At 56.4% G+C, this 19,393-nt stretch overlaps 2 protein-coding genes across 9 annotated transcripts in view; one reads left to right on the plus strand and one right to left on the minus strand.

Moving 5' to 3' along the window:
• Positions 1–10,082, plus strand: LZTS2 (leucine zipper tumor suppressor 2). Of its 4 annotated transcripts, XM_019636351.1 has the most exons (6): positions 1–149; positions 525–574; positions 5,462–5,911; positions 6,511–7,173; positions 7,725–7,982; positions 8,747–10,082. In XM_019636351.1, exons 3-6 carry the CDS (start codon positions 5,504–5,506, stop codon positions 9,428–9,430), a joined length of 2,013 nt encoding a protein of 670 aa, XP_019491896.1. In that variant the 5' UTR covers positions 1–149; positions 525–574; positions 5,462–5,503; the 3' UTR covers positions 9,431–10,082. The 4 variants fall into 4 exon arrangements, with proteins under 4 accessions (XP_019491896.1, XP_019491897.1, XP_019491898.1 ...); XM_019636352.1 differs by lacking the exon at positions 525–574; XM_019636353.1 differs by lacking the exons at positions 1–149; positions 525–574 and adding an exon at positions 1,204–1,373.
• PDZD7 (PDZ domain containing 7) overlaps positions 9,931–19,393 on the minus strand; it is an 18,818-nt gene continuing 9,355 nt past the window's right edge. For 2 of the 5 annotated variants that reach the window (XM_019636347.1, XM_019636348.1), the window contains exons 9-17: positions 18,974–19,171; positions 17,339–17,389; positions 16,599–16,774; positions 13,471–13,562; positions 13,267–13,358; positions 13,028–13,099; positions 11,937–12,530; positions 11,525–11,625; positions 9,931–11,113 (exon numbers count right to left, since the gene is read on the minus strand). In XM_019636347.1, coding sequence (XP_019491892.1) covers positions 10,898–11,113; positions 11,525–11,625; positions 11,937–12,530; positions 13,028–13,099; positions 13,267–13,358; positions 13,471–13,562; positions 16,599–16,774; positions 17,339–17,389; positions 18,974–19,171 — 1,592 coding nt within the window. In that variant the 3' untranslated portion in view covers positions 9,931–10,897. Of the gene's footprint in view, positions 11,114–11,524; positions 11,626–11,936; positions 12,531–13,027; positions 13,100–13,266; positions 13,359–13,470; positions 13,563–16,598; positions 16,775–17,338; positions 17,390–17,708; positions 17,806–18,973; positions 19,172–19,393 lie in introns of those variants that run through there. The other 3 variants (XM_019636349.1, XR_002123243.1, XR_002123244.1) reach the window with 3 other exon arrangements.

A 19,393-nucleotide genomic window follows, 5' to 3' on the forward strand; every position in this document is an offset into this window, starting at 1 on the left:
GCCCCTCTCCACCAGGCCGGGCCTGGCGGGCGCCGGGAGTCCGGAGCCCGGAGCGGGCCTTGGAGCGGGAGGATCTGTGGCGAGGAGGTGCCCGCACTGGAGCAGGAGGACCCAGGCAGGAGCTGGAGCGGCGGCGCAGGTGGCGCTGGGTGAGTGGTGGGGGCTTAAAAGTGTAGGAACTCCCGTCTCTCGCACAACTCTGCTCGGGATTAAACTTTGCGGTCTGGCGAAGCTGGGGGTTAGGATGAGGAGGGGGTCCCTGAACTGGGAACCGACACGGAAATTCACACCGACGGGCCCACCCATGCGTGCACACACACCCACTCACGCACTTGGGACAAGAACACACGTGCACTCAGGAAAGGACGGCGCGCCCAGTGAGTTACTCTTGCAGCTGGAGCAGCGCCACTGGCTGGCGGAGACCCCCAGCGGGCAAGGCGCTTGACGGGGGTGGGAGAAAAGGGCAAACAGGGGCGGGGCGAGTGAGACACCTCGGACTGTTCCTGCTTCCCTGCCGCCCGCAGGTGAGGACTAATGCAAACGGACGCTGAGCGCGGGATCGCTTCTCAGACAGGTGGGCTGTGCTTCCCCACCCCGGCATCAAGGCGAGGACCTCCCTCCCTAGTCCAGGGCGAGTTTGCAAGGTCCCACGCGGGCTGTATTCCATTCTCCGCCTCGAGAGGTGATAAGCCCTCCCCTAGAAATGGAAGCACAACGCCCCCTGGAGTCAGGGTAGCACAGGAGGACCAGAGACTGTTGGACTGGGGTGGGGTTACTTGGGCTCCTCGCCTTCCTTCTCCCGAACACATTCGTAGTGGCCCCATCCCTGGAGGTATCAGAGGGGGGCGCTATTCTTGATAGCAGTCGACGGCAGCCCTTGCCCCATACCTCCGGCCTGAGGAGCAGCTAGTTACCTGAGCGCCTGTCGGTCCCTTTGCTATTACTACCCTTCCTTACAAAACTGGGAGCTCCTCCCCCGAAGGTAGGATCAGAAAACGCACTCATGCAAGAATGGGAGTCCCCCACCCCCAGAGAATGCAGGAGCATAAACCTCTCAGTACTAGAGTGGGCCTATCCCCCTCCGCTAGAAAGGGGGACGAACCCCCATCTCCTCATCCCATCCCCCTTATGAGGGAGTCGGCCTCCCTCCCCGCCCCACCCCCCCCTTCTGCGCGCGCACACACACACACACACACACACACACACACACACGCTGAGCCCAGCTGCTGCCTGAGCTTCTGGGCAGTTTGCCAGAGAGGGGAGGAGGCTTCTAGTGCCCCAGGAGGCTGGGATCAGGGCAAGGCCAGAGGAGGGGTTCTCTACTGGAGAGAGGGGCTCCGTCTGTTCTTGTGAGGCTGGAGGTTTGAAACGGGGTGAGCCTGAGGGTGGCTGGGCTATGTTTCCCTTTCCAGGGAGAAAGAAAGAAAAACAACCCTTTCCATAGAGCTAAAAATAGAGCTGAGAGCCGGCCAGGGCTGTGGCCTGGAAGGGGGGGGGATGCTTCTTCCCTGGGCGGAGGAGCTCTGGCAGGCCTGGGCGAGGGATGGGGGGCGGGTGGCTGTCCTTGCCCAGGGATGCCCCATCAGCCGACCTGACCAGGTCACATACACCCCCACGGAAAGTCTGTATGGTAATAGAATGTTTGAGCAATATGTGTATGTGTAAAAAGTTGTGTGTGAATAAGACTGTCAATGTGTGAAACATGCTTAGACTGTGTGTTTAAAATTGTGACCGGGTGTGAAGGACTGCGAGTTGTGAAAGTGCACAACTAGGCGTGTGACACCGAGTGTGTCTCTGTAAGTTGTTGGCTTGAAAGATAGAAAGAAGCAACATGGAACCACGTGATGGATGAGACTGTGGCTGTTGTGAGACTGAATGTGGGAAAGGTCGTGTGGGTGTTAAGGATGTGTTGTTTGCCAGAGGGTGAGAATATTCGTGTCCCTGAGAAGACTGGAATGTTGTCTGCTGTGAGGCTGGCGTAGGTTTGGACTGTAAGTTTGGGCCGGTTCACCCCAGTGATTGTTGAGGGGCCAAGGGGCTTCCTCTTTGAGCAATATCCTCTCTTAGCAAAGGATTCTGAGGAAAGGCTGGGGTGCACAGAGCCGCGCCTGGAACAGCCCTGGACTCGCGGAGGAGTGGGATACAGTGCTGGGGAGTCCGGTAGCGCCCCCCACCCCTCGAGGTCGGGGCTTGGCGGAGTCGGGGGGGAGGGGGTAACTGGGTGTGTTCTCCGAATGCGCCGCCAGGTGGCGCCGCCTCTGCAAATCCAAGTGTGCCGCCTCCACGACGCTGGGGGTGGGGCAAGCACGGACCGAACCTCGGCCCCTGACGTATGCTGGGGTGTGAGGGCCCGGGATGCCGGGTAGAGTGAGTGGCAGCTGACCTTCGGCATCCCACTCTGGACTCCGAAGCGGGAGAGTGCCTGGGAGGGAGGCTTCAACTAGAAGAGCAGAGGGGGTAGGGCGGCCGCCACGGCGCCAGGCCCTTTGTGCTCCAACAATGACCAGCCGCCACTGGCCCCGGAGCCCCGGTTGGAGTAGAGGGTGACCTGCTGCCGCTGCCGAGTCCTGAGCCGACCGAACCCCCAGACACACAGCCACCCGACCTGGGAGGGAGGGACCCTGAGTCCGGCTGTGCAGTGCCAGCGTGCGCCCGGCGGGACACGCGTGACGCGGGGTGCTTGCGCGTGGCCGCGCCCCGGGGGCGGGGACGCCCCTGGGACCCCTCCCCCAAGCTGCACCGCCCACTCCGGCCGGGCGGGGTCCGCCCCGCTGGGGGCGCCGCGGAGGCGGGGCCGGGTCCCTCCGGGCCGCTCCGAGTGGCCGAGCGGGCTGGAGCCGGGCGGCTCGCCGGTGGAGCGCGGGGGGCGGCCCGGGGCTGAGCATGGAGCAGCGCGGTGGAGGTGAGGGGGGCCGGGGCGGGGAGGCGACCTGGGGGTGTCCCCAACTTCTGCGCGGCGGAGCGCCACTGGGGAGGTGGCATTACACACTTTATGCCCCCCACTTTATGGAAGCGGCGGTGGGGGGGCGGGGGGCTCCCTGTCTCGGAATGAGAATTCGTGACCCCAGACTCTAGCCCTCTTGACTGGTCCTTGGAATTTGGTGAGGGGAGACTTTCCCCAACTCTTAGCCCCTAAAACAGATCTGTGGGACCTCGGACCTTGGCCAGACCTCTCTCGGGCCCTGGCTGAACTCCGCCCTCGGCTCCCCCCAGCCCCTAAGGTGGGGTGTGCTGTGCCATAGGGGTCACTCAAGGAGTGCTGGGGAGATCGGGGGTTCCCTTTCCCACAGCCACAGACGCATTTCTCAAAATGGAGCCTTCACTTGCCCCTCCTTCTCTCTCAGGCTCCAAGAGCGGGAGCGGGGCTGGCTGGGCCTGGCTTTCCAGGCGCCTGGCTCTGGCTCCTTGGATGTCCGGTTCGAAGAGCCCAGTTTTATTCCTTTTCTGGGTTTAGGGGTCCCTTGGCTCCGTGGGGTTGAGGGCCGCCTGCTCACTTGGTCTGCCTGTCTTCTTGTCTGCCTGACCCTGGGGCCTCTGAGTCTTTGTCTCTTGTCTTTTGGGTCCCTGTCTCTCTCAGCCTTTCTGTCTCCTCCCCTCTGTTTTCACTTTCTCTGTGCTCACTGAAGTGGGGAAATGCAGACAGAGGTGCCAGACCCCACTGCCCCCAAAAAAGCCCCTTCCCCACTGTTGTCTGCATGTCCTGAAATGGTCTGGGAGAGGGCAGAGGAGGGGGTTTTCCATCCGCTTTTCTCAGGACTGGCACTTGTGGGGTGGACACTGCTTACCCCCACCCCCAGCTTCCAGTTCCGCCTTCCTCAATCTGTACATCTTTCTGGGTCCGAGGGTCTTTTGACTTGAGTGGGGAGGTTGGGGGAGGACTTAATGGAACACAAGCATGAAAGAAGGAGAGCAGATTAGGCAAAGGAGCCAGATAATGTTTCTCCACTCCTACACTCCAGTGAGTGACAAAAACCAAGCTTCCACTCTCCCAGTTAGCCCTACATGCCACCCAGGCTCCCAGCCCCTCTCACACATGCTCCTATTCATACACACTCTTTGATACACACTTGTGCACACTCACTTGCCTGTTCACACATTCACGTAAGATACATGTGAGTTCACACCTAAAGTTGAGTATGTGAATGGCCATCTATCCAAACATACGCTCATATAGTCACAAGTCATACACCACAAATCCACTTATTATATATGCATTTGTAACTTTCACATACTTTTTGAGAGTGACTCCCTAATTTACACACATACTCATGTAAGATATGCACATCTGAATTCACACATATACTCATGTATATATGAATTTGTCCAAACATATCTACTCATACTCATTCATGATGTTTTCACACACATTTTCATATGTACAGTGCTTATTTTCATGCTCCTTTGCACATAGTCTCACACACACAAATAAGTAAACGCATACACTCCTGCTCCTACGCAATTCTCTGTCCACTTCTTGGCCCCCGCTCTGCATGATGACTTCAGCAGATGCCTGAGTCCTGGTCTTCAGCTTCAGGATGGAGGAGGAGGGAGTTCCGGGTGGAGACTTTCCATCCCCTTACAGGAAGGAGCTGGGCCTGGGGAGGTGGAGTCCTCTTTCCTGGGCTCCAGGGAAGTGAGATCTTGGAGCAGCTGCATGAGGTGATGGTGGGGCTTCTACCCTCATCCCCTCTGGGTCACACTGGGGAACATCTAAAGCTGGAAGTTTTCATAGAGGTTGGCTGTGGGCCTGTGTAGGCTCTTTTAGGCCCAACTGATTGGGTGTGGTGAAGCTAGTTGTCATGGCAACAAGCATGAGCCTACATCCACCTCTGAGAGGCAGGAGACCCGAGAGGGTACCTGTGAGCTCCCTAAGATCTTTGGGCTTCTTGTTTGGCTAGCTCCACCCTTGCCGCCTCTCTGTCTGGGAGAAACTGAGGCCCAGCTGGGGGAGACTGGGCACTGCCTGGCCTTGGCTCTTTGTTCCTTAATTACCATCTGAGTTGCTGACTGCATCCCTGAGGTTGCCTCTGCCCAAACTGCCCTCTAATGAAACCACTTGTCTCAGGAGACCTGAGACCTCAGCTGAGAGCCGGTTGTGAAGGCTCCCTCCCCAACTTCAGTCCTGGCCTCTGTGGGGGATGCAGGTTTAGACTGAGGCCTGGGCCTCTGCTCCTAAGGACCCTGCATAACCACTAGGCCTCCTCTCCCGTCCCCTTATCATCCTGCTAGATAGACTCAGCCCTCAGCTGTGTTCAGACCCACGCTAGGCAGTGGTATGGGGCCCAGGGAGAACTGAGGTTTGTGACACTTACTTGGAGGGGAGACTTGAGGGGGCATCAGAGATTGTTATTGATGTCAGAGGGCTATTTTACCTGGGACCAGGGGTCAGGAGAGGGACTTGGCCTTGTATAGGGAGGGGGCTCAGGGAGGAGGGACTCTGACATCACTGCCCTGCTCACAGGTTCCTCCGGAGGCCCTTGGCCAGGCCTGAGCCTCTACCGCCATGGCCATTGTGCAGACTCTGCCAGTGCCACTGGAGCCCACTCCTGAGGCCACCACTGCCCCACAAGCTCCAGCCATGGGCAGTGTGAGCAGCCTCATCTCAGGCCGGCCCTGCCCCGGGGGGCCGGCTCCTTCCCGCCACCATGGCCCCCCTGGACCGACCTTCTTCCGCCAGCAGGATGGGCTACTGCGGGGTGGCTATGAGGCACAGGAACCGCTGTGCCCAGCTGTGCCCCCCAGGAAGGCCGTCCCTGGCACCACCTTCACCTACATCAATGAGGACTTCCGAACAGAGTCACCCCCCAGCCCCAGCAGTGACATTGAGGATGCCCGAGAGCAGCGGGCACGCAATGCCCATCTCCGTGGCCCCCCACCAAAGCTCATCCCGGTCTCCGGAAAGCTGGAGAAGGTGAGGAATCAGGAGTCCCCTGGAGCAGCTGGAGGAATTTGGAGGCCGACTCAGAGGAAAGAGTGTGGGCCCCAGATTCACCAGAACTGGGTTCTAATCCCAGCTCTGCCTCTGTCTATATGACCTCAAGGAAGTCACTTAACCTTCCTAAGCCTCAGTTTCTGTATCTGTGAAGTGGAGTTAATAGGTCAGCTCTCATAGGATTGTTACGAGAATTAAATAATATAGTAGGTAAAGTGCTTAGCCTAGTGCCTGACACATACTATGTACTGAATAATGTTAGCTGCTTGATAATACTGCTATTACATAACAGCGATGTGTTTGACCTTGAGCAAGGCCTTTAACTCTGCTGGGCCTCCATTTTCTCATCTGTAATATGGGGATAGTGATAATATTTTGCTCCTATGGCTGTTATAATGATTAGAGATAAACCTTTTAAATTACTTGACATAAAGCTGACACCCATGAGGCCCTCAGCCACTGGTAGCAATTATATTAATATTTGGGGATGGGAGACCCCAGCTGGGAGGGCCCAGAGTATGATAAGGGCTTTGAAAGATTGGGTAGCTCATCCTCAGTGTCATGGCACCTCATTTCAGAACATGGAGAAAATCCTGATTCGCCCAACAGCCTTCAAGCCAGTGCTGCCCAAACCTCGAGGGGCGCCATCTCTCCCCAGCTTCCTGGGTCCTCGGGCCACCGGACTGTCCGGGAGCCAGGGCAGCCTAACACAGCTGTTTGGGGGCCCTGCATCGTCCTCTTCTTCCTCTTCCTCCTCGGCTGCCGACAAACCCCTGGCACTGAGTGGCTGGGCCAGTGGCTGCCCATCAGGGACGCTGTCTGACTCTGGCCGAAACTCACTGTCCAGCCTGCCCACTTATAGCACCGGGGGTGCTGAACCAGCCACCAACTCCCCAGGCGGGCACCTGCCTTCCCATGGCCCTGGACGGGGGGCACTGCCGGGGCCAGCCCGAGGGGCCCCTGCTGGGCCCTCCCACTCGGACAGTGGTCGATCTTCCTCCAGCAAGAGCACAGGCTCCCTGGGGGGCCGCGTGGCTGGGGGGCTCCTGGCTAGTGGTCCTCGGGCATCCCCTGACAGCAGCTCCTGTGGGGAGCGCTCCCCACCACCGCCCCCACCCCCTCCACCCCCTTCGGATGAGGCGCTGCTGCACTGTGTTCTGGAAGGGAAGCTCCGAGACCGTGAGGCAGAACTACAGCAGCTGCGGGACAGTCTGGAGGACAGCGAGGCAGCCATGTGCCAGGTGTGGTCAGTGGCAATAATGGGGGTGGCATCGCAGGACATCCAAAGGTGCTGGGAATGCAAGGAGCATTTCTGTTTGTTCCGGGGTTGGGGAACAGGTGGTAGGCAGTTGCACTTGTGACCCCACCCCAACCCCAGCTGTCTGGCTTAACTGTAGAGTGGTAAGGACTCAAACCCAGCACTGCCATATACTGTTTTTCGGACTTGAGCAAGTTACTTATTCATACTGAGCCTCAGTTTCCTCTTCTATGAATGGGGGTGTTTCTGGCCCCTTATAGTTATGAGGGTTAAATAAGGCAAAGGGTGTAAAGTGCTTAGAATAATGCCTGGCACCTAGGAAGTGCTACATAAGGGCTTGCTATTATTCCTGTTGTTTCTATTATCATAGAAGTAGTTGTTATTATTGCTATCTTCATTATTATCATTGACTAGTGGAATCTAGCCTCCCTGAGCCCAGACCAGTGGGCCACCAGAACAGTCAATGATTGGGGGCGGCCAGGGGTTGGGGTTTGGGGGAGCTGCCAGGACCCAGGTCTCCCTTCTTGCCCACAGGCGTACGAGGAACGGCAGCGGCACTTGCAGCGGGAGCGCGAGGCCCTACGAGAAGATGGTATAGCCCAGGCGCAGCGGGCACAGCGTGCCCAACAGCTGCTGCAGCTGCAGGTGTTCCAGCTGCAGCAGGAGAAGCGGCAGCTGCAGGATGACTTTGCTCAGCTGCTGCAGGAACGTGAACAGCTGGAACGGCGCTGCGCCACCTTCGAGCGGGAGCAGCGGGAGCTCGGGCCACGGCTGGAGGAGACCAAGTGGGAGGTGGGTCCTGCAGGGACAAGCCCAGGAAAGAGGGGCCCAGTCACACCCCCTGAGCCTGCCTGTTCCTTACCTCTGTGAGATAAGGATCCCCCTCTGAGCTCCCTTTCTGGGTGGGGGCCTTCTTGTGCCTCCATGTTTGCTCTCCTCATTGGTATGGTCTAATGCCCATAGACAGTGGCATTCCCACCCACTGCCTTCCAGCCAGTAATACTGTAGTGCTTGCTGTGTGCCAGGTACCATTCTAAGCATGTTGCATAGACTATCATCTAGTCCTCATAACAGCCCTATGAGGTGAGTACTGTTAATATCCCCATTTTAGAGATGTGGAAACAAACCCAGAAAGGCTGGAGCCCAAAATCACACCTAGTCTGTGGCAGAGCTGAGATTTGAACCCTGGCAGTCTGGCTTCTTGTTCTACACTTTTAACCAAAATAGTATAGTGCCTCTCAACTGGAAATGTGGACACTGTTGTCAGTTGCCCCTACTCCTGCAAAACCTGCCACCGTCTAGGCCATAGGGCTCTGCAGTGCTTCGTGATGGCTTAAAGCACCCACTTTGAAGGAGAAAGATCTGAGTCTATTTCACTTTAACCAATGACTAGCTATACAACCTTTGACATGTTACAAGGCTCGCCTCAGTGTCTCCACGTGTAAATTGGGTATAATGATCTTACCTCCTCTCAGCAGAATGTACAGCATGATGTCAAGGCCTGACCCCCAGGGAGAACCCTTCTCACCATCTTTCCAACTCCCTCCCACCCCCAGGTGTGCCAGAAGTCAGGCGAGATCTCCCTGCTGAAGCAGCAACTGAAGGAGTCTCAGGCAGAGCTGGTGCAGAAGGGCAGTGAGCTGGTGGCCCTGCGGGTGGCTCTGCGGGAGGCCCGGGCAGCGCTTCGGGTCAGTGAGGGCCGGGCACGGGGCCTCCAGGAGGCGGCCCGAGCACGAGAGCTGGAGCTGGAGGCCTGTTCCCAGGAGCTACAGCGGCACCGCCAGGAGGCTGAGCGGTTGCGCGAGAAAGCTGGGCAGTTGGACACCGAGGCGGCTGGACTCCGGGAACCCCCTGTGCCACCTGCCGCTGCTGACCCGTTCCTCCTGGCAGAGAGTGATGAAGCTAAGGCACAGCGAGCGGCAGCCGGGGTTGGGGGCAGCCTGCGGGCTCAGGTGGAGCGGCTGAGGGCCGAGCTACAGCGGGAGCGGCAGAAGGGCGAGGAGCAGAGGGACAGCTTTGAGGGGGAGCGGCTGGCCTGGCAGGCAGAAAAGGAGCAGGTGATCCGCTACCAGAAGCAGCTGCAGCACAACTACATCCAGATGTACCGGCGGAACCGGCAGCTGGAGCAGGAGCTACAGCAGCTCAGTTTGGAGCTCGAGGCCCGGGAGCTTGCTGACCTGGGCCTGGCTGAGCCAGCCCCCTGCATCTGCCTGGAGGAGATCACTGCTACCGAAATCTAGGGCCCTGGGCATCCCAGCTCTGCAGGGAGCTCTACTGAAGGGGAAAAGTCGCCTCAGGTCTGCTGAGGGCCCCAGAGCCACTCATCCCCTGGGATCCAGGCCTCTGGGCCTCTGCCAAGAACGCAGGGCTGCCCTATGACTTGGATGAGCAAGATCAGACCCCTTGGAGGTCCCCATGTTCACCATCACCCAGAGGCTCCTACTCACTCAACCTGTTTCACTCCCCACCTGCTGCCAGTGCCACTCTGCCAACCCCATTCACCCCAGACACTCACCAGCTCACTCATCCAGGGGGCTGGAGAGAGGAAGGGACTCCCTCAATTCCACACTCTCCCCTGCCCCAAAGCCAGAGAGAGCCAGACAGTGCCAGCTGCTCCAGATGTGCCTGCCCCCACCCTGCCCATGCTGGGGGACAGAGCTGGGACTAGGGCCTGATCCCCAGCTTCCAGCTCTGCAGCCTCTCTCCTGGGGTGAGGGGGCTATAGTTAGACCAAAGGAAGAACTCAGAAATGTCTTGTTTATTTGTGTTTGTGACCAAGGGGCCCCTCCCCACACCCAGATTTTATGGCCTCGTTTTTCACTTGTATATTTTTCACACTGTAAATTTCTTGTACAAACCCAAAGAAAAAATTTAAAAAAAAAAATTTTTTTTAAAAGGTTACTGTGCTGGATAAAGCTTATGGGAGCTTGTTTAACCCCCACCCCCTCTTTATTTGCTGGCTATTCCCCTACCCCTCATAGAGGTCTTAAGGGGAGAAAAGGTGATGGGGGAATGACAAATCCAGTAGAAAGTCTGAGGTCCCAGTGGACCACAAAGTGAAATGGTCTCTCAGAGTCTGAGAAACTAGAAAAGCCTTCCACCTGTTCTTTGCACAGAACACTGCTGGGGGCTTGATGCAATGACTATCTGAGAGTCCATGTCCCTCAGTGCTTGGGAATATCAAAGCGGGCATCGTGAGAAAGTTCCCACCAATCCAAAGCTCCAGACCTTGGGTTTCTCAACCCCCTTCCTATCTTGGAAGGTTGGGGGCAGTGAGCGGGTGACACAGGCTGCCTAGTAGCACCTTGTCCTTGACACCAAGTTTGTCTGGAAAGCGCGGAGCCTTAGTAACAACTGGGGAAGGAAGAAAGCAGGGAGATCTGAGTCACCGGTGTGGAGCTTTGGGTATAGGCAAGGCAAGCAGGAATGGGGGGTTCCTGAGTCCAGAGGAGGTTAGTAGGCGAGGTCTGGGAGACCAGGAGTACTCGGGGGTCAGTGGGAGGATCTGAGGTCAGTAGGAAGACTCATGGGGTAGGTGGGCAGAATCTGGGGTTTGTTTCAGGAATCTGGAGGGTTGGAGAGAGGATTGGGCTGGGGGTCACCTGGAGGAGCCTGGAATCAGTGGGAGGGATCTGGGTATTGGTCAGAAGGACATTAATAGTAGGGTCCGGGAGCCAGGCGGAGGGAAACGGACTACCATCATGGGGTCAGCGGGCAGGGGAATTGTCAGCAGGAAGGCACCTATCGGTGAGGTCTGATGAGTCAGAGGGTAAGGGTGGTGGGCTGGGCCCAGGGACCCTGACCACAAGCTCCATGGGCTCCCGAGCCTTGTTTCGATAAGCCCTGCGGATGGTGTCCACTGCTCGCTGGTGAGTCACCTGCTCCAGGCTCTCTCCATCCACTGCTACAAGCTCGAAGCCAGCCTGGGATGGGAGTGGGAGAATCACAGCCCTCCCTCTTCAGGTCACTTCCACCCCAGCATCCAACTTCTCACCTCCACCAGCTAGGACACTCCTCCCTATCTGGGTGAGGGGATGGACAATGGGACTTTTGTGCCTGGAGCTGGTGGGGGCTGGGTGGGGCACAGACAATGGCCCTTTGTCCCTTGGGACTAGGGGTAGAACAGGATGGGCTGCCCTCAGGCCCAGGCTGGCATGAGGGGGCAGATTTTTCCTTTGGCCTGCTCATTCTGCAGGCCTGACCACCCCTCTCCACCACTCCCCCACCCCCAACAACCTGGTCTAAACATGCCTGGCTGGCAGATAAGCGTGTACCAGTCCACCCCCGCCAGAATCAGCTCTGGGCCAAGAAGTACCTGAGTGCGTTTCACCCACCTGCAGGGCCCCACTGAGGAAGGCAGCCCCCCCAGGGAAGATCTTCTCTATCTTCACCATGGGCTGCACCTTGGACTCAATGCCCCCTGAAATGCTGATGCCTAGTGAGAGAAACATGGGAGGTGAGAGTGCACCATACCCCTAAAACCCAGAGCTCCCAGGACAGACCCAGAACCCCATTCCCAAATCCGGGGCCCCCAACTTCTTCCAAACCCCAATTCTATTACTCTCAACCCTCAACTCCAAAATCCTCTAGATCCCAAAGCCCCCAAATCTAGACCCACCAACTATACCTCAATACCCAATTTCTGTAACTAGGCCCAGGCCCCCTAATCACATCCCCAAACCAAACCCACCAAACTTATCCAAACCCAAGAGCACCCCTGCCAGGCCCAATCCCACCTGGACTCACCCAAGGACTGTTTCATCTTGGACAGCGTGACTGTCCTCAGCTCCCCACTAGGGGCCTTCGTGGCTGCCTCCTCGGCTGTCCTGGCAGTTCTGTTCTCAGAGGGCCCCTGACTGGCCCCCACCTTAGCTGCCTGCCCATCCACAGGTCGTGGCAGAGGGGGCCTGGCCTTCCGAGGCTTATGGTAGCGTCCATTGGTTGTGCTGGGGTTGGGGATAGGTGCAGGGGATGGGGAACGCCTGCGTCCAGGGGACTTGCCTCGGCCCCGGCTGCGGCTGCGACTGCGGCTCTGGGCAGGGCCCTGGCTCTGGCTCTGGCGAGGGTCCTCTCGTGTCAGGGGCTCTGTCAGCAGCCAGTTAGGCCTTGGGGGCCGGGGAGCAACAGGGGGTGGCTGGGGAGGGGGTGTGCAGGCGCTTCGGCGTGGAGCGAAGGCATCGACTGGCACGTCTTGGAGAGGGGGGATCCCTTTATGAGGGTGATGGGGGGCAGAGGCACCCAGGGAGACTTGGAGGTCCCCCAGCCGTTCCCTCAGCTCCCCATCATCTTCCTCCTCTGAGAAGCCATTCAGAGGCAGCAGGTAGAAGCCTCCACGGCTGTCTGGGGAAGAGGGCCAAGGTCAGGCTGCCTCCTCCTCACTAGCCCAGGCGCCAGTCCTTGCCTTTGTCCTTGGACCTAGGGGACCCAGGCCTGGGTTTGCTCAGGCCCTACAGCAGCATTCCCCACAGGGAGCGACACTGCCCCTGTTCCATTGAAATAGTATTTTAATATTTTCTATTGTAATAGTTATAGTTTTATTTTAATGTATCTAAGACAAAATATGACTCACACACCTAACTGGTAATTTCTGGGAGATTATTGCATAGAAGGAGGCTAGATTTAAAAAGCGAGTGGGTTTAAAACCAATTATTAGGTAAATAATAGTGGTGAATGGATGTGACAGAAATTGTTCTGGTGGACGAAAGCTTTCCTTCAGGGAACCACACATACTTCTGAAACCACAATACCCCACGTGGGGGAGGGACAAAAGGCCTGTTTTCCCTTCCCCAATCTCCCAGGGGTGTGCCCCCTCCCCAGGCTCTGGGACTCTGACTGACCGGGCACAGGAGTGATGAGGTGACGCTTGGGTGGTGTGTCCTGCCGGGATGGTCGCAAAGCAGGAGGCCGTACTGGTTTAAGAGGAGAATAGGTCAGAGGCAGGGCCCCATTGCCAGGCTCCCTGATGGACACAGCTGAAGTGGCTCAGGCAATCTCTGCCCCCTCTCCACGGGGAGATGCCACCCCTATCCCCACCTGGGGCTCAGGATCCACAAGCCCTGCCCCTGCAGCTGCTGACCTGCCCGGCTCTTGAGGGCTTCAAAAGCTTCCAGCTCTACAGGCATCACCATGCTGTCAAAGCGGCCCAGGTCCGTGGGGGCCACCACACTCCTGGGGAAGGGCAAGAGATGGGTTGGGCAGGGGCTTCAGCCCTGGAGAGGTTGGGGAAGGTATCAGGGGTCCCCTTCCTGCCTTCAAGCCCTATCCACAACCCCCTCCCCACCTGATGTCCCGCAGCAGCAGCAGCTTTGCGGGCTTGTCCAGAATGGCCAGCAGGGGCCTCACCAGGTCCTCCACACCGCCCTCATGCACATACTGCGGAGAGAAGCACCACAGGTCAGATAACAGCAGGGACTTCCTGAGCTGGTTGAGGGGTAATGCCTGGGCATGTAGGGCCCCTCCACGTTTAGGAAAGGCTCTCCCTATCCCCAGGCTGTCTACAGGATGTCTTATCTTGGTGACTAGGTAGAAGCCTGCAATAATAATAACAGACTTGTAACAGCAACAACAGCAATGACGGCTTTGGGACAGGCACTTTTCTAAGCCTTTTACACATGGTCTTTCATTTAGCAACCACCCTGAGAAATGACATTAATTATTCCTGTTTTGCAGATGAGGAAACTGAGGCTCAGAGCAAAGGACTTTGCCAAAGCCACACAGATAAGGAAGTGTGAAGAGGGACCGAAACCTGAGAAGTCTGGCTCTTGCCTGCTCTGGTACCGGAAAAGGATGTGCAGGGAGTGGACTTTCTTCCCCACCCCCATCTCCAAGCCGAAAGAAGGAATTTGAGCCAAACACTAGGCTGTGGCCCTGGGCGGCCCAGCATTTGTCTGCACACAGATCTACAAATTAGGCTTTGTTCAGGGCTGGAATGGGGACCTTGGGGAAGGGGTGGCCCTACAGAAAGCCTCTCCAGTCAGTACCCAGGGGGGTGGAGGCCCTTCTGCCTGGCACTGCCCGGATACTACCAGCCACACCCCACCTACGCAGACAAACGCAAACTGAACACTGGGAGCCACCCTGCTTGTACAGCATACCGCCCCCTGGTGGTGAGAAGGAGACATACTGATTTAAGGGCACAAACACAGAGCATCTTGTATGGGCATAGACTCGGGGAAACAGCATGCCCTGGTGGTCAGAGTGAGACATTCATAAATATCTGGAAATAGATAAACTGTGTGTGTGGTCTTAAACCACACACAAAGTTACAGGGACTCACACATACACATATCAACAATATACCTCTCTTGTCTGGAGTGTATAGAAATACTCACTAATGTGCATACACTTCAAGTCCATGAATTGGCATCAGCATCCACTAAGTGCAGTGGACTGGGCAGTGGGGGCACAGCGGTGCAGACCCTGTTTCAGATCTCCAGGAACTCAGTCTAGTGGGAACTAGGGGCACAGTGAGCCATGTGCCCCAATGAACTACAAACCACCAGCAATGGAGCAGGCAGCCTCTCAGAGGAAGGTGGGAAGATCAGAGTAGGCTTCACGGAAGCAGTGGCATTTACACGAACTCTTAAGGATAAATGCAGGCAGGGACCAGCATGAAAGCTGGGAGGAAAGTGTCCCAAGGGTGATGTGGAATAACTGGTAGATAGAAGTTTAACTTGACTGTGGGTTACAAGAAGGGCCTCCATGTAGGCTGCACAGGTTATGACGACCATGTGAGTAGTGCCCCCAGAGTTGTGCAATTCATAACCTGTATAAAATTATGTGCTGACCATGGGGAGATAATGATATGATGATGTGGTGACTATGAGGAAGCTGATGTTAGTGGGATGGGGAGTCAAATCAGGGAGGGCCTTGAATGTGAGGATAAGGAATTTATACTCTATTCTGCCACGGAGGTTACAAGGAGGCTTGGGGAGCGTAAAGTGATCGGAGAGGTGGTGTATAATGCCTGGTCTGGCGACTGTGGAGAAGTGGCTCAGAGAGCGAGAGAGAAAGGAGACCTGGGGTTCAGGGCTACACATCAGAACCACTAGGGAGGCTTTACTAATCTTTCAGGCCGGGACTCCCCCTCAGAGGGTCTGATCTCTTGGTGTGGGCAGGGCTTGGGTCAGGTTTGGGTGGTATATGGAGCTCCTCAGGTGCTGTGGGGGACACAGTGAGAGGCAGACCTAGCTTGGGCCCGGTTGGAGACACTGAGGTAATCAGGAAAACGGAGCTGAACAAAGAAACAAACACAGAGCCCCACCTAGTGGCCACAGCCCAGACTTGCAGGTTCGCAGAGCTCCACTAAGCACTGAGAACTGAGCATGACACTTAACTGAATTTAGCCCAAAGGCCCTCAGCTGCCCCCAACATGCACCCCATCTGCAGCTCTGCTGTAAACCAGGCCTTTGTAAAGGGATGCATGAATTACCACATCTTAGTCTCCAGGTGACACAGACATATCTTAGCCAGACACATGCATACTTACACACAGATACAATCACACAGTTAAGTCGACGCAAACCCAGGTACCCCGCATACAGACAAATGCACGCATCACACAGACATACAACACAGCACCACCTAGACCAAGGTGAGGGAGTGGGGGGATCCACAAATGATTTCCTGAAACTCCTCAGGTTGCCCTTGCACACAGGCTCCTGTGTGCACTGAGGCAAATTCCCCACAGGGAACACATCACAGAGACCTGAGGTTTCTTGAGACAGTGGGCTAGGAGAGGGCCTTCCAATCCCCTTGAAGGGGATGACCTGTGCCTCCCGCAGCTTCCCCAACATCCAGGCTACAACGACTCCCTCAAATCTAACCTCCACCCTACCCTGGGCCCTCTGGTCTGTTTGAAGTGGAAGGGAAAAGAGAACAACAGCGTAGATGCTGTGGGAGGCTTGGGTTGGGTGCAAGGACAAAAGATTACTCACTTGGATAACAGGGGAGGGGACGTGGCACAAGGCCAGGCCTGCTGGCTGACCCAGGAGCAGAAGTAGGCATGGGGGGAGGAGCCGAGGTTTAGAGGAGAACGGAGGCACGTGACTGCAGGGACTCATATCCCCCAACTCATCACCTGTCTGGCTCCTCTCCACAGCTTAAATATCACCTCCTCAAGGAGGCCCTCCCAGACTACATCTGGTTTGTTCCTCTTGGCTTATTTTCTCACGTTCTTTTTCCTTCACATCACTTCACGTGATTTGTCACTTGGCGTTTGGGTTCTAATTATTGTCTCTCTCCCCTTTCTGGCTGTGAGTTGTGTGTGTGTATGTGACAGGGTGACTTCTGTTTTTAATGACCACTGGTCTCACAGCATCAAGCCCAGATACCGGTCAGCAAACAGTGGCCTGAATGAATGAGGGGTTGGGTGACTCAGTGGCCATGTGGGGCAGGCTAAAGACTCACCCTGGAGCAGTGGCGAGTGACGGCCAGCACCTCATCATCAGTCAGCAGCCGCCGGGCCAGGTCCTGAATAAGGGGCCTTCGGCTCTCCCAGGCCCGCACCCGCTCATCCACATTGGACAGGTGGCTGGAGGGACTCCCAGACCTGGCAGAGAGCAGAGCTCGGCCCCTCTCCCGGTCTGCAAGGGCAAATAGGTATGATGAAGGAGCCAGGAGCCATCAAGGGAGGAGGCAGGGGCTTCCCTCAATGGGGGTCAGACCCCAGGACAGGCTGACTGAGAGGCCCAGGTGCCCCCAACAGAGTCCCAGTCTAGCCCAGATGCTCCCCACCATGGTCTCCCATAGTTCCACCTTTCGGCCCTCAGCTTCCCCAACGCAGACCAGTCTGTTCCTTAACGGAGTCCTGACCCAGTTGCCCCCAGGCTCCCTGAGTATGCACCATCATGCTAGTCAGGTCTCCACTGGAATTCTAGCACAGGCTCACTCATATCCCCCAAATCTGTCTTTGGGAGTCTCAACTCAAGCTCCCAGTCCTCGAAAATGCACCCCAGTATCTGTCTGCAACTCTCTTTCCTAGTAAACTTGGTCCAGTTCATTTTAGTTACCCCCAATATGCACCTCCCTATCTGTCTGATCCCCCATGCTTGACCCCCAACTGAGTTTAGCCCAAAGCCCCTCAACAGCCCCCAACTGCACCCCATCAGCATGTAAGCCAGGCCTCCATAAAGGGATGCATGAATTACCGCGTCTCAGTCTCCAGGTGACAAACTTCTGCACCGGCCCCACTCCCCCTGCTAAGAAGAAGAAAAAGGCTCAGCAGCAGGCCCTGGTTCCCAATCTGAAAATGGGGGCTTCAGGGGCTCAGGATTGGCTGGATCACTGGCTGGAATGGAGCGCTCAGGCTGGAAGGAGGCGAGACAGGGAGGCAAGAGGCCAGGCCATGAGGACCTTCACGGCCATGCTCAAGCTAATGACTTTGTTCATAAGCACTGTGGAGTCAGTGAAGTCTTTGGATCAAGAAAGGGACAGTCTGAGCTCTGCTTGTGGAGGTTCATTTGGAAGGAAATGTATGGAGGCAAGAACCCCAAGGACAGAGTTTGGAGGAGCACCTACCTTCAAGGGACAAAGAGAAAAAGAGGAGACTTTGAAGGAGACAGAGGCATGGCCAGAGAGGTGGGAGGAGAATCAGGAGAGAGCAGGGCTCCGGGGGCTGTGGAAAGAGAGATGGGTTGAGGGAGGTGGGGCTGACCTGCCTTGATTCGAAGGGATTGTCTCACCATGGGACTGTCACCTCGAGACCCCAGACAGGGATAGGGCCCAGCTCCTCATCCTGTGGTCGTTTTTGCCAACCCAACATCCACTCTCTCTTCTGGAAACAGCACCCTGATTTCACCTGGGGACCCCCATTCTCACTGCTTGTACTCCAGGTTGGGCGCGTGACCCAGGCTGGCTGATGAAAGTACCCCTAACCCCTCCCACCTCACAGTGATTTGTTGGGCATGTGATCCCAGCTGGGCCAGTAAGCGCCTGGGACTTCAGCTGGGGCTATTTAAGGAGAAGCTCTCTTTTCCCTGCATTGCTAAGTGACAGTGGCCATCTTAGCTTCAGTGGGCAAAGCCTACATGATAATGAAGCCAACCCAGGGAAAAGGGAACCAAAAGATGAGGGGGGCAGATGTTTGATGAGATTGTTTAAACATTTAAACCCAAGTGAAATCAGTAGCTGAGCCAAGAAGTGCTTTTCAAAGCTAGTTTGTGTTGAGTGTCTATCACAGACAACCCCAAGAGTCTTATTCACTCTTGGTCCAGTCTCTGAACCTCACCTGGGAGATGAGAGTCCCTCTGTGAGGCTCCTTAGGAAGCCCCTGACATGAATTATATCTGCACTTCTGCCTGGGCCCTGATCTAGAAATGGCCTTGCTGGAGGATGGTTCTAGAACTGAGTAGGGCCTTTGGAGCTTTGGCTGGGGGAGGTGAAGCCAAAGGCTCTAGGAAACAAATGCCCTTCCCTCCCAATGGTGCCAAGAGTACAGGGATTGAACCCAAGCTCTTTCACTTCTTTCTACTCTGTGACTCTGTTTTCCCTTCTGTAAAATGGGGAGATGAAGCAGTATAACAATGACCACTACATTTTCTGAGCACCATCTATGTGTCAGGCAATGTCCTGTGTGATAAACATACACTAATTCACTTATTCCACACTATTCCTAAAGATACTGGTATTATTACTTCTATTTAACTCATGAGGAAACTGAGGCTCACAGGGTGGAGTGGTGACTCACAGCTAGAAAGAGGCAGGGTGGGATTTAAACCCAGAGCTGCTGGATGCCAAAGTGGACCTTTCCTCCATCCTCCCTGTCTGACCCACCCAGCACTTACCTTTCTCCATATCCAGGCGAGGGCGGGGCTTGGCTGGGCTCCCTCTCTCCAGCGTCCAGGCCTCTCTGCAGCCGTCAGCAGCCAGCCGCCCCTGCCGCCCTCCCTTGAAGAAGAGGTTCATCAGTGTCTTGGAGCGCTGCAGGGCCCCCTTCTCCCCAGAGGACCCCGACTTCTCCTTCTTCCGCTGCTTCTTCTCCTCTGCAGACACGAGGGAGCACCGGGAGGGGCTGGAGGGGTGAGCAGAAGGGAAGGACAAGGGGCAGGGGTATGGGGATGGACAGAGAGAAGGGAGACTAGGGGGCAGACAGGATCTGCAGCCCCATGGGGCGGTGGGGTCCTCCTCTAACATTCCACCCTTCCCCCATCGCACAGCCACAGCTGTGTGAGGAATCCATGAGAGCTGGACTGTGTGCGTGTGTG

This window comes from Hipposideros armiger, unplaced genomic scaffold, assembly GCF_001890085.2.
Source record: "Hipposideros armiger isolate ML-2016 unplaced genomic scaffold, ASM189008v1 scaffold_28, whole genome shotgun sequence".
Taxonomy (NCBI): domain Eukaryota; kingdom Metazoa; phylum Chordata; class Mammalia; order Chiroptera; family Hipposideridae; genus Hipposideros; species Hipposideros armiger.

Excerpts from the sequence above, each read along its gene's own strand:
- LZTS2 (XM_019636351.1), top strand. The coding sequence starts at position 5,504 with ATGGCCATTGTGCAGACTCTGCCAGTGCCACTGGAGCCCACTCCTGAG. Across the intron at positions 5,912-6,510 it reads TCTCCGGAAAGCTGGAGAAG|AACATGGAGAAAATCCTGAT; the intron begins GTGAGGAATCAG and ends ACCTCATTTCAG. Across the intron at positions 7,174-7,724 it reads GCGAGGCAGCCATGTGCCAG|GCGTACGAGGAACGGCAGCG; the intron begins GTGTGGTCAGTG and ends TCTTGCCCACAG.